The 16,557-nt window shown below is 39.5% G+C and overlaps 1 protein-coding gene across 4 annotated transcripts in view; it reads left to right on the top strand.

The window, feature by feature from the left end:
* tango2 (transport and golgi organization 2 homolog (Drosophila)) overlaps positions 1–16,557 on the top strand; it is a 20,415-nt gene extending 3,858 nt beyond the window's left edge. For 2 of the 4 annotated variants that reach the window (XM_019885330.1, XM_019885329.1), the window contains exons 3-9: positions 6,208–6,296; positions 8,201–8,320; positions 8,455–8,572; positions 14,235–14,302; positions 14,429–14,579; positions 15,813–15,917; positions 16,032–16,557. In XM_019885330.1, the coding sequence (XP_019740889.1) occupies positions 6,208–6,296; positions 8,201–8,320; positions 8,455–8,572; positions 14,235–14,302; positions 14,429–14,579; positions 15,813–15,917; positions 16,032–16,152 (772 nt within the window). In that variant the 3' untranslated portion in view covers positions 16,153–16,557. The remainder of the gene's footprint in view (positions 1–6,207; positions 6,297–8,200; positions 8,321–8,454; positions 8,573–14,234; positions 14,303–14,428; positions 14,580–15,812; positions 15,918–16,031) is intronic. The other 2 variants (XM_019885333.1, XM_019885331.1) reach the window with 2 other exon arrangements.

The following is a 16,557-nucleotide window of genomic DNA, read 5'->3' on the forward strand; positions in this document are numbered from 1 at the left end:
AGCACATACTTTGTCCTTGACCAGAAAGTAAGTTTCATGAAAGCTGGTTGAGAAATGAACAAGTTATGATTTATTTCAATGCACATGCATTGCCTTCAATGGGAATGTCACCGCCACCATTGTCGCAGAGCTGAGCTGGGCTGCTACTTATCGCGACAGTTTCAGCGCATGTGCTTTTGGAACAAAATAATAGCTTACCGATCACTGAAGTGATAGAACGTGGGTCACTAGCATGTACATTAGCATTAGTATGTAGCTACATTTCACTAGTGATCAGTGCAGATGAAATGCTTCAATACCCAGAAAGAGATTCACAAACGGCGGCGGTCGCTATCTGGGACTGTTCCGGATATTCAAATTTGGTTAGTGTCTTGTATTCTCAAGGATCAGTCTTGTATTTCTCTTTATTTACTTTATTTTTTGATGAGCACACATCGTGTGGCCTCAGATTTGGATCATTATGTGTGAGCCTACCAATGTTCAAACAGACACCATATTTGGATTGCGACAGAACATCATAACAAACTTGTGTTCCCGGTTAAATGGTAGTGGTTAAAGGTATTCCTAAATGTTACTTGAGACACCGTTCAATTAATTTCTTTGCACTTCACTTTATTCCTTGAAAATAAGTTGTTCAATCATTTTGTTGTGTGTTCCATCGAAAGTATTATTTAATGATCACATAGGAAAAAAGATAAAGTACAATTAATTTCATGAAATGTTAAGAAAACATTTTGGGGGTATCTTTATGTACTTTATAGTCTTTAAAATTATCTGTCATTGCTTTAATAAAAATAAAAAATACTCTATCAAAAGTACTAGTGGTATCAGTCCTTGGTATCAGTGACTACTCAAGAAGCGAGTATTTCTATTGGTCTTAATAAAAGTGGTATTGATCATACGATAATACCAAAGAAACAGAGATTGGGGAGAGGGGCTCCAATTGACTTTGACTCGTGAAGACATTCTATTTACAGTTGAAAACCAGAATTTTCAGGAGAGTGTGACTTCTGTTTTTGAAAGAAAAGTTATTAACCCGGCTCATGAAGCAGGCACATATCAGGATGGGGAAACTGAAATGGCAACTGAAATATAACAGACACAACAATCATGACAGCTACTTCATCTGTCAGTGTGAAATCTAAAATACAATGTGATATGAATTTTGGGGGGCGTGGCAGCATGAGTTGTCCGCCATTATATAAGAACTAAGCGTCTTTCTTGTGCTGATACCAATTGTGAAGTGAGCGAGAACACATCCATCAATCATTATCTGAATCGCTTTATCTTCTCAATGGTCGCGGGCATGCTGGAGCCTATCCCAACCATCTTCGGGCAGTAGGAGAGGTACACCCCAAACTGGTTACCAGCCAATCGCAGGTCACACAGAGACAAACAACCATTCACATTAACAATCACACTTAAGGACAATTTGGAGTGGTCAATTATTATTATTATTATTATTATTATTAGTTTTTGGAATGTGGGAGGAAACTGGAGTACCCAGAGAAAACCCGCACAAGCACGGGGAGAACATGCAATTTTTACACAGAAAGGCCAGGGCCTGGAATTGAACCCATGAACTCCTCACTGTGAGGCAGACATGCTAACCTGTCATCCGACATGCTAACCTGTCATCCCCCATGCCCCCTTCAGGAAAAAAAAAAAAAAAACAGCTGTATACAAAAGAATATTGTGAAATATTTATAGTTACAAGATTTTTTTTTTTGTTGAACATTATAGCAAGCCATTGTACCTTATATGTTAGACCATTTCAAGGCTTCAGATATTCAGCAGCATTTCAGTTCACTCCATGCAACATCAACCGGGCATTTACGAAGGCAACCGAACTTCGCAAGCACAATTTGCACACTTTGCAGGGATGGCGATTTTCCGCGGATACGCGAAAATCCGCCGTTTTATTTCTTAAATTGATAGTTTTTGTGAATCGTCTAAATCCGTTGAGAAAATTTTAGGGGGGGTTAGGTACCTTATCGTCGAGTTTTCACGAGCTCTCCCGATCAGTCTTTCCATCTTCCGATTGTAAACAGCCCTGCGATTGGACGTGTATGATGTCTTACTTGTTGTGATTGGTCACTATATCGGCAAATGCAAATCACAACCAATCCGTGTTCGCCTTCCTAAACCCCTTTCTCGCGAATGCCGAATGTTATCCAGACTCGCGACGAAGTTAAAGTGCGTCAGATAGATGCGGATCTGAAAAACACGTTTCGATGGGACTGGTTGGATAGAAAGCTGACGATGTCCCCAGTAGGAAACAGTAAAGAGGAAACATTGTGCTTGTGTCGGATTTCGTGAAAAAGCTCGATGTCGCCGGTAAAGCTCTGTGTACAGTGTGTGACGATGTCATTCTATACGGATCGAGAGGATGGAAAGCTTTACAGAGTCACGCAACATCGGTGAAACACCGAAAACAGACATTTCTACTGAAAAGTAACTACAGACGCTCCCCAGCTTACGAACGAGATACGTTCCGAAGGATCGGTCGTTAGGCTTTTTATCACATTTACACAACACTTTATGAATACAAGTAATGAACAAATCTTAAATATGGCAGGGAATGTGTTTCCTTTTTTAGTTTTGATTTTGAGCAGCAAATTTGAAGTTACATATTGGTGCTCACCAGGAATGCATAAGCAAAATTGCACAAATTTTCACTTGAAAGAATAGTGGCAATCTTGGGATTTGTTTCTCTTCAAGTTTCAAATAGTGTGTAAATTCAATACACTTCATCTTCAGCATGTTTAGTGCCGCTTTTGTAAGTAACCACGCCCCCGTCGAGGCCACGCCCCTTTTCGCTTTTTTCATCACTCTTGCCATTGCCATCACTGCTAATTGAAAAAAAAAAATCTTAGTTATCCCTCAACCAGACCATGTTTGCGGTGTACTAGGACATCCCAAGTATCCAACCAGACTACTCTCATTCAGATCTGATGTTCCATTTCAAAATGAAAAAGCCTATGAAATCTGACATGTTGACCTTTCCGCCCAATTTTGAAAAACATCTTAAAAAATGAATTTTAGTTATCCCTCAACCAGACCAGGTCTAGGGGACACTAGGCCACCCAGGTATCCAACCACATTACTGTCATTCAGATCTGATGTTTCATTTCAAAATGTAAAGAGTATAAAATAAAGATTGAATTTTCATGATTTTTTTTTAGCTATCAGGTGACATTTTAGTCAGTGATGTCAAGTTACCATTGACTTTATTTTCTATGTCAACTTCAGAACGCTTCTTGGCGCGATTCTGAGACAGTTTTCATTCTCCCTGGGTGAATTCATCATTGCCTGACAGCCAAGAAAGTATTTTATGTACCAATCTTCCAATGTACTTTATTGTCGCAATCACAAGTACAACAGTGCAAAAGGATGAATAAAGTGACATAATTTAAATAAATATTGCAACAATCTAAAAATAAATAAATAAGCTAAATATACTGTAAAGTAAAACTTTAGTGTTTAAGAATTTTACATGTTTATGGTGCATAGGGACGGGAACAAATGTATTGTAGAACTAGAAACCATGACTAAACAACAGGTTAAAGCTTCTTTCAAATATAAAGTGCAAAAAATCAAAGTAAACTAAGTAAACAGTTGAAAATTAAAACAAAATGCATGTAATAGTAATAGCAATACTTAAAGTGGTGGGCATTTCTGTAGTGAGTAGATTAAGAGTTTAGCTTTTAAGAATTTTATTGTCCTTGCTTTTTGAGATGCAAAGTCATTACTGCCATCATTGTCTATAATGGGGTTTTCGTCCAAATGTTTTTAATTTTTTTAATAGAATCTAGTGAAAATGCGCAATATGAACATGTGACATCCTCGTTTCCATTTATTGTTCTTGCAAATATGGAGGGGGGAGGAGACCACATCACAAGATGTCATATGAGAGCGTCTCTCTGCCACAGGACACTTGGTTTACTGTCAAATTAATTGTGTGTGTGTGTGTGTGTGTGTGTGTGTGTGTGTGTGTGTGTGCGTGTGTGCGTGCGCGGGCGGGCGCGCGTGTGGGCGCGTGTGCCTGCGTGCGTTAACGACCAATATCCTGACATGATAAGTAATCAGGTGAAAAAATGTTCGACCTTTCATATCTGTCACCTAATGTACTGCCGACACTTTTGTTAGTACTGATGTAAGTAGAAAGTAAGTGTGACCTTTCAGTGAGCAATGCAGACGTGTGCACTAGTGCACAATAAGCCATCTGTACGAGTTAGGGTGTGATGTGGAGCCGGGCTTTATTTAAATCCGCCAAACGCTGAGAGCCTACCTGGAAAAAGTCCGTCTCTGTCCTTGTCTCTGGTATTCTGACCCTGCCTAAGGAGATCAGATCAGAGGTGTTTGTGCACTGACTCAGACATCAACCCGAGGAAAGGTGAAACATAGTGTGTCCTCATTCAGTTACAACAGTGCTATATAGAGAGTACTAGTTTACAACAGCATTGATGTGCAATTCTTAAACATGGCTGCATTGTAAAATGTGATAAAAATAAATATTAAAGCTTTACTAAGAGTTTCCCTGATTATCCTGCAGAACTCCACAAAGAACAAAATATATACTGTATATTGATCATTACTGGGTGGAATACCAGTCAGTCTGACTGATTTTCACACCGGTGATAAATAATAAGCAAATGTACATTTTAGCAAATCAAAACTAAATGGTCATTCACCTATAACGTCATTCAAAATGAGAAACGGTGCAATTCATACTCACAACACAGGATGATGAAAATAAGTTGAATGAGGTCAATGATTGGTGTCCACAACAAACATGGCCAGGGCATTTGAGGAAATTGATTCTCTCATGTGATGACGTTTCATTTCTACTTTGTTTGTCGAATAGGACGAAAAAGTCCTCACTTTCCCCCTGATACAACTAGCAGTCTCAGTGTTCATCTCTGACCAAACATGATTTTACCCAACGGGTCTGATAACATTTGATATTTTGTGTGGCATCATTAGAATAGCAGAGGCATCATTAAAATAGAGGTTCACATAGTGCCGCGCCACCACCTTATATCAAGTCAAGCCAAGTACAACTTTATTGTCAATATTGTCAATGTTTATATGATTAGCCTTTGTTGCGCAGAGGTTGACATCTATTAGATCAGTTGGGGCTGATCTCAGTCTTCTTAGCAAGATCTATGTTCTCATTACCCAAGATTAATGACCCCGACACCCCACCCCCATGCAGCTGCCATAATTTCATGAGAATAACAGACATTAAACAATATATTTGTATATATCAAGTCACAAAATCGCACACACAGTTTTCTTTAGCTTGCTAGCTCGCGCCTTCCAATGCTACCTCTCTATCTATTTCTCTGTCTCTCGCTATCTCTCCCAAAATTGAATGTTATTGTAGAATGGCAATGTAAAGTATATTACAGTTATTGAACATCATTAAAGGCGGCCTGGTGGTCGACTGGTTAGCGAGTTGCCCTCGCAGTGCAGCGGTGCAGGGTGCAATTCCGGCTCCGGCCTTCCTATGTGGGGTTTGCATGTTCTGTGTGGGTTTTCTCTGGGTTTCCTCCCACATTCCAAAAACGTGTGTGGCAAGTTAATGGAACTCTCTAAATTGTCCCTACGTGTGAGTATGAGCACGGGTGGTTGTTCGTCTATGTGTACCCTGCGATTGGCTGGCAACCAGTTCAGGGTGTACCCTGCCTACTGCCTGAAGACAGCTGAGATAGACTCCAGCGCACCTCGTGACCCTTGTGAGGATAAGCGGAACAGAAAATGGATGGGAGTCATTAAATGTGTGCACTGTTTGTCATAATCAACGCTGTTGACCCATCAACTTCTTTTTGTGTTTGTACTCACACATAATTGTGTTACGTACATGAGTAATAATAATGAAATGATTTGTGTTTGGTCCATTCAGTTCTGATGGACTATGATATCTAGGCCCTACTGTATAATTGTGTGTGTGAATCATTAAAAGCAGACTATTAGTTTGTGCAGCTTTTTATTGAAGGTTCTTTTTAATTTTAGTTTTCAGTCAGTTATCTAAGTTAAACACCTCATTTAATGGACGGTGATCTTCCTATACCAAACCGTTAAAAGTTGATTGGATATCTTGTGGGGTCAGTGATGATGCACTTGTAAGTTTACTCAAGAAATGTGTACAAATAACTTCGTGAATCAGTAAAGACACTAACAAGATGACTGCTCTTTCACAAGGCTAATTTTGGCTGCAAACCGAGATGAGTTCTACAACAGACCATCGAAGGCTGCAGACTTTTGGGGGACCAATAGTGACATTCTCAGCGGTAAGTCATACTAAATTTGAGTCAACAAACTCATATGTGTAGCCCAATCACTTGTATACCACTGGGCCACACGCACGAGGCAGCAGGGATTCTACGGATTTATAAAATCACTGCAGCCACAGGGGCAGGTCACAATATATATATTTTTTGTGTGTGTGTTAGCTGCCATATTTGAGATGTTGATGCATGCAAACCTTGAGCAAAAATATCACAGCCTTGCGGTATTGCAATTACGGCTCAAAACTGAACACATATACCCAACTTTTTTCCCGCTGTTTCAACCCTGCGGCTTTTAATTGCCACACCTTATGAATCTTCAATAGATTTACCAACAGTGTTGTCGCATCTGACCAGTGAAATTACTCAACATGTCACGGTGGACTAATGAAACTGTCCCAGTCACCCCTAAATATTCATCAGCCATTTGCAGTCGGAGGGCACATACGTGAAGGCAGAGCGGGCTGCTGGAAGAGAGAAATGCGCAAATTTGTATGCATACCCTGATGAGTAATTGTCTTTACTAAGGTCAGCTGACAATGTTAAATAGACAGCCTGTTTGTGCTTTTAGTCAATGAACAGCATGCCAAATACAAAGTAAGTCCTGTGGCTCTGTCGCCACAAAGAATGTTAGCAATTCTGCAAAAAATATGCTTTTTGACCTGTCCTTGACTGCAACTTTATTCAAAGCTAAGTAGCTTTAAATCATGAAGGAATAGTCTCTCTTGCACCCCAGAATCGAATTCTCCTCTCTGGCACTAGATGTCCCCTTCTGCAGTAAACTATATTTAATTGACTAATGTTCAATACACATAATGGCCTATAGCGGGAGAAATCAATCATCCTTTTCTTCTAGAGGAAATTCAGAGATGGCATCCTTGTCCCCTTTGTAATAGACGGGTCAGGACTTCAGCCGTGGGCCCTTAATTGATGTCTGCTTTAATGCAATGTGACAGCAATAAATGGCACTGCCTTATCTGTGGGACTTGGGGGAGGTCCTGAAGGAGATGTACTGTAGCATGACGAGACCAGAAGTAAGCTACGGCTCCCAGGGGGGATTGGGCTAGCTTTCTGTCCACCTTGGGAGAAGTAAAATCATTTGGCTCGACTGGTCACTGTCAGTGTAAGTGGGCTGACTTTATTGATCACCAGCAAATGCAGGAGACTTAAATGACCTTTCCTTTGCCCTGACATGTGAAGTCAGGCAAAGTGCCATGGCAAAAGCACATTTATTGATTGAAATACATTTTTCATGATTGCAAAAAGATTAATATTGTGTGTCACTTGTCAAGCGGATAGTCCATTTCTATGTTCAGGGACGCACAAAAGGTTTATGCCTGAGGGATCCAAGATAACGCGCATTCAATGTGGGTTTTTGGCCTTGCAAGCAGTGATTTCTCCATGTTCTCGGAGCCTGTTGATGATATTATGGACCGTAGATGATGAAATTCCTTGCAATTGTACATTGAGGAACATTGTCGTTAAACCATTTTGACTATTTTTTCACACAGTTGTTCACGAAAAGCTGACTGAGGAATTCAGGGAAGCTCCTCTTATACCGATGGGTGGGGTGGGGGGGCAACAATCAACAACTTCAGATGCTGCTTTGAGGGCTAAAATTATGTGCACCCCTCTCGATAGTCTAATGTTACGGTGTACTTTCTCTTTTAATCATTTGGAATTACATTCAGCTCAGACTTAATTATTGTGTTTTTTCCTGTTTCATTTTGCATTTTAAAGCAAATCAGCTGTGTGTTCATAGCTGGAACCGAAATCAAATATTTGTGGAACATATATGAACACGTACAATGTAATCTGACGATGACACTGCAAAGCTTTGGTATTTTTAATGACAAAAATGTTGCATTTTAAGATAAAGATTCTCGCATTAATATCCCGAAAATCAGGTCTAGACCTGGAAATTGGTAAAGAAGGAGGATCATGGCTGGGGATCACCAAGAACGGGAAGCTGGCCGCCATCACAAACTATCTGGAAGGACGGCTCAACCCAGATGCGCAAGGAAGAGGTGATGTTATTTTGATTGGGTTTTTTTTTTCTTCTTTTTTTAAATTCGTTAGCTCCTCCTTTTGTTCAGTGTATATGTATAATTTTCAGAGTACAGTACTGTAATGCAATAAGTCTGTCATTACCATTCCACAGGTTTCCTTGTTTCCAACTACCTTGTCGACAAGGACTTGGACAGCTATGCCTACCTGAAGAAGGTCTCAGCAGAAAGTCATCTGTATAATGGCTTCAATCTTCTCACAGCAGAGTTCAAGTAAGTACCTGCTGATATTTGAGCGCTGGATTAGTTGAACTTTTGCTAAACCGCAGGTTTTAAATAGATTTCCGCTCTTGAAAGCTAATTCTATATTTTTAATGATGTGCTTAGGGCACTCACACAAGTATTACTTTTTCCAGAGAGGGTAAAAGGATACGTTTTTACTTGCACGTCCAAAACTATCTCGCGCATGCAAATCCTGAATGAAGCTATGGTGTCGTCCACATAGTCACTTGAATGCCCCAGATGTCAGCAGTCGTACCTTTTGTCTGCTTCAAGGTAAACAAGGTCTAAAGGGACTGAGAGTGGCCCTGGGCCACCACACCTTGGTGTCCGGCTACCACCTAATTAGAAATGCTGGCCCGACTGGGCTAGTACAAATTTAAAGTCACCAGAAATTTTGGGCCGATGAAAATTACCCTTAAGTGCATTTTTTAAAATGTCTTTTAAACAGATGCTGCATTCGGAAATTAAACACACATACACTCAGAGTGCTGTTAGGGCGTCAGAGTGAATTTCCGAATGCACTCTGTGTTGACTGCAACGAATGAGTTCCAGTTGGCCAAAACTTTGCTTCTAACAACGGCAAAGTTACCATCGGTGTCAGCAATGGTTCGAGCTGGGAGTCAAAGAAACAAGAGAGACAGGAGTCACACTGCAGAGATTTATTTATGGCACTTGTTCCCTGTATTCATTAAACTCAAATCAAGATGCGTATTGTCGCTCTACTACGTACTATATCCTCAGTATTTGCTCCTACACAGCTGTGTACCATGATGCTCGTAGACTACCATATTTCAGGCAGCCTGTGCGCACTCGAACCGTAAATGGCTGTTTCATTGGTCCAGTGTGATGTGTTCGGTAATTTCATTGGTCAGATCTGATGGGCAGTATCGGTAAATCTCATGTAATACCCCTTTCCCACTGAAATTAGCGGGTAGTAGTGATCCGTGGTGACACGCAACCAATTGGCAATATGTCCCTTTCCCATTGACCAACAGAAGGCGATTCTGCGGCCCTTCCACCACTTTGCGTCTGGTTACGTCACCACACCGTGATTGCGTAGATGATAGTGCGACAAATTTCTTGGTGATAAACAGCTTAAGGGGCGATCTCCTAGCTTTGTTGTGGGGGCGTGCTATATACGAGGCCGATGGCGCGCAATGTTATGACTCATCACGTACCGCCCTATGTCATCACGTAATTACCGGGAAGTCCCGTATTAGGCTTTCAAAATGGAAGCGGAGGCAATCACAACCTGCCTCCGATGGCGTCCTGGTGGACACGGATCGACACTGGCCAGTGAGCCTTTCCCACTGCTCAAACAAGTGTGTTTAGCCGTGATTTTGCGGCAGTGGGAAAGGGGTATAAGATTCTAGCAGCTTGAAACTATGACAATGAAGTTTACCTTCAAATGTGCTTCGTCACTCCTCACTGAGGTACATACTGTATACAGTATACGCTCACTTTGCAACCCAAAAAGAAAAGCTGTTTAGTCTGGCCATTACAACCTTGATTAATAATCTGTGTTCCATGTGCTATACACAAGTGAATTAGTCACTGAGAGCCGATTGCTTTCCAAGCACGTTACGCTCAGGCTGGCCTCAGTGGAGCTAATGGCATATACTTCATGCATATTTATTTCCGTCATCTCATCAGAGATGTGCTCTACTTGATGTGGAAAACCAACATTTCATCTTGCTCTCCAATAAGTGTGTATTCTGATCGCCATTACCATCACTCTGATTTTAAGTGAAAACCAATTGCACGGTTAATTTGGAATGAATGAATATATATATATAAAATTACACTTTATGGTGTCTATAGAAAACACATTTTGTTCAACAAATGTAGGGGTAGACACAATATGGCTGTTTTTTGTAGAACTAGAACTTTGAATATCAGAATCATACCATATTTTTTGGATAACGTACCACACCCTGTTTTTTTTTCATAATTTGTCTGGTCCTGCAAAATACACTCAGGTGCAACCTGTATTTACTAAAATTAGAGCTTGGACTTGGACCCAAAATCCCCGTTCCCTGATTGTATTGATGGCAGTGAAAGTTCTGGTTGCTTTCAAAACTTCCACTTATAACGACTGAAATTTTTTTTTTCTTAGTTTAAAATGGCTTACCTGAAATACTATCCTTTGATGCTGCATGCTGAAATAGCGAGCTACCTGTGGAGGAGAAGGTCACTTTATTAATTGCTGTGAGAAGCGGCAGCAAACTAACGGCATGCAATACGTCACACGAGTTGCCATTGTTACTTGTTCTTCTATGTCTTCTTTTTCCTCTTCTTCCATTTTGTCCGTTTTCTTTGGGTGGTTGGCAAGTACATTTGGTGCATTACCTTCACCTGCTGAAATGGAGGGTGTGCTACAATAATTTATTGTTATTATAAGTTGTAGTAGTAATAGTAATTTTGAATCAGAACATTTTGATAGACCTTTAATTGGGGGTGTTCTTTACCGACATGATAAGTATCAAAATGAGGCTTAACAATTTATCACAAAGCGATATACTGTATCACTTTTTTCGACTGATACAACTCAATACGATAAAGGCATTTTCGATAATGGTAAAAATGGCTTCTCTGTAAATTAGCCAACACTAATTAAAGGTAACTCCAAATAAACACAATAGAATGCCGTTTCAATGGATTTTATTTGAAAGCCAACTCAGCTTTACTGAGTCCAGAATAAAAAATAAAAAAAACTAAAGAAATCACATCAGAAAAAGCTTGTTCTCTTAATATTCTAGCATAAACAAAGTGAAACATAACAAGCTAGTTCTCTTTTTATTAACTTAAGAATGAGGTGGTTCTTTTTATGCAGTAAAACATCAATGTAAACAAACCCTTTTGATAAAGTGCTTCATATATATGAACAATATTTAATATTCTCTCTTTGTGGAACCAAGCAATAACCACAAGTTTACACTTGTATGTTTTCACATTAAATTAACCTACTGCTGTGATTGTTGTGTGGCACTGAAATTGTGACTGAGTATAGACAAACGAAAATTTACACCAGCAAGTAAAAAAAAAAACTCGTCTTTGTGTCGAAGGTTGCACAGTCCAATTCTCGTCCGTCTTCCTCAAGCAACCACTTGAGGTCCCAACTGTGGTGCCGAATTGTCTTGTCCAGGGAAACCAAGACCACGAAAGTCTTTGTAAAATGATGAGATTTATTGCAGCTACAAAAAATATGAGGAAGCACCTTTGACAGATCTGTGATGGAGCCTCTCCTGAGCAGTGCGGTGCTCCCTTTTTATACATTTTTTCTCTTCTTGGGAGCTGTTAAAGTCAGTGCACGCATGACTATCAGCACTTTGGACAGCTACACTTGCAGATGACAGGATGAAGTCTTATGCATGAGCAAGCAACTTCGCCTATCTGCAAATAACTTGGTCAGCATTCACAATGGTACAAACATTTAGCTTTAAAATACATTTTAGCACTGTTAAATGTCAAATCCCCATTACACAAACAATACATGAGATAAAAGCAAACTATTTCATGAATATCATAAACGCAAAAGGTAACAGCAAAAACATCTGTAACAGTGTGTATATATATATATATATATATATATATAAACATAATTGGTAAACGATGGTTTTAATCAATGTTGTACGAAGCAGCAGGAGAGGACCAACAGATCTCAACTTTCTTGCTAATTTGAATCCTCAATTAAATACGTACTGTATTAGAAATTACAGCACTTTGAAATTACAAATTGCACTTACTTGCACTTAGACAACAAAAGAAACACACCAGTGTGCAACAAGTGTGAAGTCCATCTAAACCAAACAAGCTGACCACGGCCGCAAATGATATCTGGTGTGATTCAAGTCATTTCAAATAAAATGTGAATTCAACATGGACCAAAGACAAAATTAGAGTGCTCACAGAATCAAATAATCTTCAAACAAATGCATTAACCCTGTTGGAAAAAACAAAAAAAAAGTCTTTGCATTATCGATACATGCTCGCGGACCTGCACTATTGGTCTGGTAAAAATTCTATCTGGAGCCGAGGAAAGTACACTGCACATAGCGATTTAGAAACTGCTTTGCCGCTTCGATCTTGAGGACTCTTCATTAGAGGTCTCCCGGCCAGCATGCCGATTACTTCGCTCAAAGAGATCAGTGAAAGCCTGTTTTCTGCCCTTCCCTCCTCATTCCCTGTGCCTCTCCTCTGTGGCTTTGACGTTCTGCTGTTCACTCGTCAAAATGTAGAAATGGCCCTCTGCTTCTTCTTACTAGTTTCATCAGCAGAAATGGATTATGTTTTCCTTCAACGGCCAGCTATGATAAATGCGTTTGAATTGTCTGACCACACTAGCAATGTGGGTGATGTGTTCCAACATGTAAATTCTCAGCTGTTGCTGCATATCCAATTTGCACAGGAGGTAGCAGCTCTTGTTAAGACAGACAGAGATTTCAAAGTGCCCTGATTCAACCTAACCATTTGTGGCAAATGAAAGTTATTGGTTATCTTTTTCAATGAGATAAAAGGAGATGCAGAAGACAACAACTATCCCGGTTGGAGGTTTTTTGTTTTGTTTTTTTTTTTTACTTCAGCAATTACATTTTCTAAAATGTTATACATTTCAATAATTTCACATTATCATGGTCGCTTGTTTCTTGATTGTTTTACTTCAGCATGATGGAATTGTAGACACAGATGTAAATGGTGCCATATATTATGCCCTGTGGTTCTTTTTGTCTTTTAACTTGGGCTTTAAAATTCATGTTACCTATATTTTCATATTTTCACCTAGACATGGGGCACATATTCAGATTTTTGTCTTCCTAGTTTAATTTTGAGGTAGTGCTGCGCCACATTTCACAATGACTGATACCAACAGTTGATCTGTCACTATATTGACATAAAAAATAAATAAACCTTTTCTTTTTGATCAAATGATTTGGACGTCTGTTATTCCTTCTCTTCTGCTGTCACAGTTGCTCCCATTCATCAAGAATAAATGTTTTCTCTATCACTACTCTGACACGTTTGTATACCAAGACAGTGGGCTCCCCCATGCTTGTGGTTCTACACCCGCACATTAACCGAATGTATTTTTTCTCTATATATTTTTTAATGATTTTATTCCCTCAATTTATTTTTGGGTGTAAATTGTAAATACATAGAACTTGGTTTGTCATCATTTTTCGAATATTTTTTGCAATTTTTTTTCCTGCACTACATTTCAGTATGCTTCAATTATATGCAGATTTTCACGATTCGCTGTGTCTGGTCCCGATCTCTCGCAGAAAGCGATGGTTCAGTGTACTAAATAAATGTTTTAGGGAACCTAACTATGTCTGCAGCCGTAATTTGCATCTTGAGTTAGACTAACATTTATACTGGGCCGTGACCTTAACTCTTAACATCTTCACGTTTTAATTTCACCTGAATTTCAGTCATTAATACATTTACCGATATAAAGCACCCTACTGATCCTGCCATTCAAGAAAATACATCATTCTCCGATTAGACAACTCCTTTAACATAATCTTTCCATATTTATTGTCGTGGGAAAATATAGAAACCTTACTCTGTTTGTCACAGCACACAGGTGTATATTAGCAATGCTATCATTAAGAGATATGATTTCTAATTTTTCATTTTATGTTCTCCGATGTAGAACCAAACAAGATCATGTCTGTTACTATGGAAACAGAGGAAGTACTGAGCCCATCCGTCTAAAACCAGGTCTGTTTTGTGTCTGCTGCTGCAGATTGTGTTTTGACTTTTACCTTCCTCTTTGCCTGCACAGTATTGTAATGTAATTAGTGCACCCCACCTCCCTCCTCTACCTATTTTGCATACTTTACACAGGAATCTACAGCTTGAGTAATTCACTTCTGGACACTCCATGGAAAAAACTGCTGCAAGGCAAGCGGCACTTCACCAGCATTGTCAACAACCAGTCACTGTCCTGCGATGGACTTGTGCAAGAGCTGCTGGGTGTACTTAATAATGAAGATCTGTACGTGTAAACCAGACATTCACAAATCCCAACACACTGCATCTGAACATTTTAACAATTGTTCAAACCGTATTTAAATGTAGTGCTTTAAAGTAGTTGTATCTAAATGTATGTGCATATGGGATCATTTACAACTCAGACGAAGGCTGAAGTGACAGTCAAAACTGTCAGCTAGGTGAGAGTTTTTCTCTTCACCAAAAAAGGACCATTGTCTGGGAAAAAAAGAAGCCTTAAACGTAATTTAACCAATAAGTAGACAAGATGAACATTATAGCACTGGGATCATAAACATTTCCCTCACAACACATTTACATTGAATTTGGTCTGTAGTGGTCAAGCCAGGAGCCGACTCGTGTTATTTGCACTTATTCAAAACGTTCAGTTCAAAGTTGGTCTCAAATAAATGTCGTTCTGAGATACCCTGCATATTTATTTAGAGTGGACTTTATATTGTGAGCGTGAGTCCAAGGCAGATTTATACAATAATGACGGTCTTCAATCTGAAGCCTTGGATCACTTTGTGATAAACTGTACTAAACACAGATTAGCAATAAATCTTCAAGGCTCATTTACAAGAGTCATTAATGTGAGGACATAGGTTGCATCTTGAAAGCTTTTGCACTATTTTTTTCCCCACCAAACACACATGCAACTTTTTCCATTGTGTCCACTTCCAGATAATTTGTGCATCTTAAATACGGTAGTTATACAACATAATACAAACATTTCCATGTGAAGCTGAAATAAATCTAATTTTTTAAAAATACTTTCGTTGTCTTGGTTTCCCTGGACAAGACAATGGAGTTTGACTATAATCATTCTGTGGCATGTATCACACTCAGCTCATCTCATGGCCCGAGTGACATGTACGTCCCTCATGTCAGGTCTTTTCACAATAATGTAGTCAATAAAGAGCCAATGCTTTGACCGTGGGTGCATCCAGGTTGTCTTGTACTTGTTTTTTTAATTGTAAAATGATATTAGTTATGCAGAGTTGTTGTTGAGCACAAAAATCCAGTAGCCCTAAGCCTTTAGCATTTAGACACCCAACTACTTCCCTCCCAAACATCATGGTTGTTCCCAACTCAAGCGTTGAAATCCCCGCGTTGAGGAGTATTTAGTCATTCTTGTGGATTTTGAGGAGGATATCATCCACCGGTTGGGACTCTATTCCGAAGAAATATGTGAGTCACACCTAAGGAACTATATCTGCATTGTGTGTCTGTTGAACAGAAATTCGCCCGATCCTGCTCAGGAGAGCCAAGGTGAGGGTTACAGCAAGTCCATGATCCAGGCCCTGTCAGCCGTGTGTGTTCGCACTCCTCATTATGGCACCAGGTTGGTTACTAACCCCAAATATCAAGCATCCCCCTTGCTAAGGCTCAGGTGCAAACGAAGTCTCTGCCCTGTTCCGTTTTTGTGTATGTATTGTCATATTGTTTGTTCTTTCAGGACCAATACAATTATCCTGATCGATGCAGAGGGGAACGTGACCTTCACAGAGCGCACCATGCTCAATTGTGATACAAAAAACTGGTGCACAAATTCTTTCCAATTCAAGCTGCAGACATGAAGATGTAATGAAAGAAACTCACTTTGTGCCTAATAGATTCTACTTCTTGCATTATCATCACCAAATCATCATTTTGTATTAAAGCTTCCTGTCACCATAGCAACTAATTGTAGCGTTTTGGACTCAACCCAGCAGCAGCTACTACCACAATTATTCCGTTTTTATTTTTGACTAAGGTGTAAATTATATCTGAAGATTATTTAATGTTTTTTTTTTTGATTAAAATGATTTTAAACATTGGAAATGTGTTGCAGTGTCAACTGCTGCCAGCAGCAATCAGTTAATCAGTCATGTAACATTTCAAAGACGTAACTCCATTTTTCTTTTACCGGTAAATCCAATTTCATTGTCCTTTGAGTTATCTGCGATTTATACATCTGTTGAGAGATAAAGGAAAGCAGTTTA

This window comes from Hippocampus comes, unplaced genomic scaffold, assembly GCF_001891065.2.
Source record: "Hippocampus comes isolate QL1 unplaced genomic scaffold, H_comes_QL1_v1.1 scaffold45, whole genome shotgun sequence".
Taxonomy (NCBI): Eukaryota; Metazoa; Chordata; class Actinopteri; order Syngnathiformes; family Syngnathidae; genus Hippocampus; species Hippocampus comes.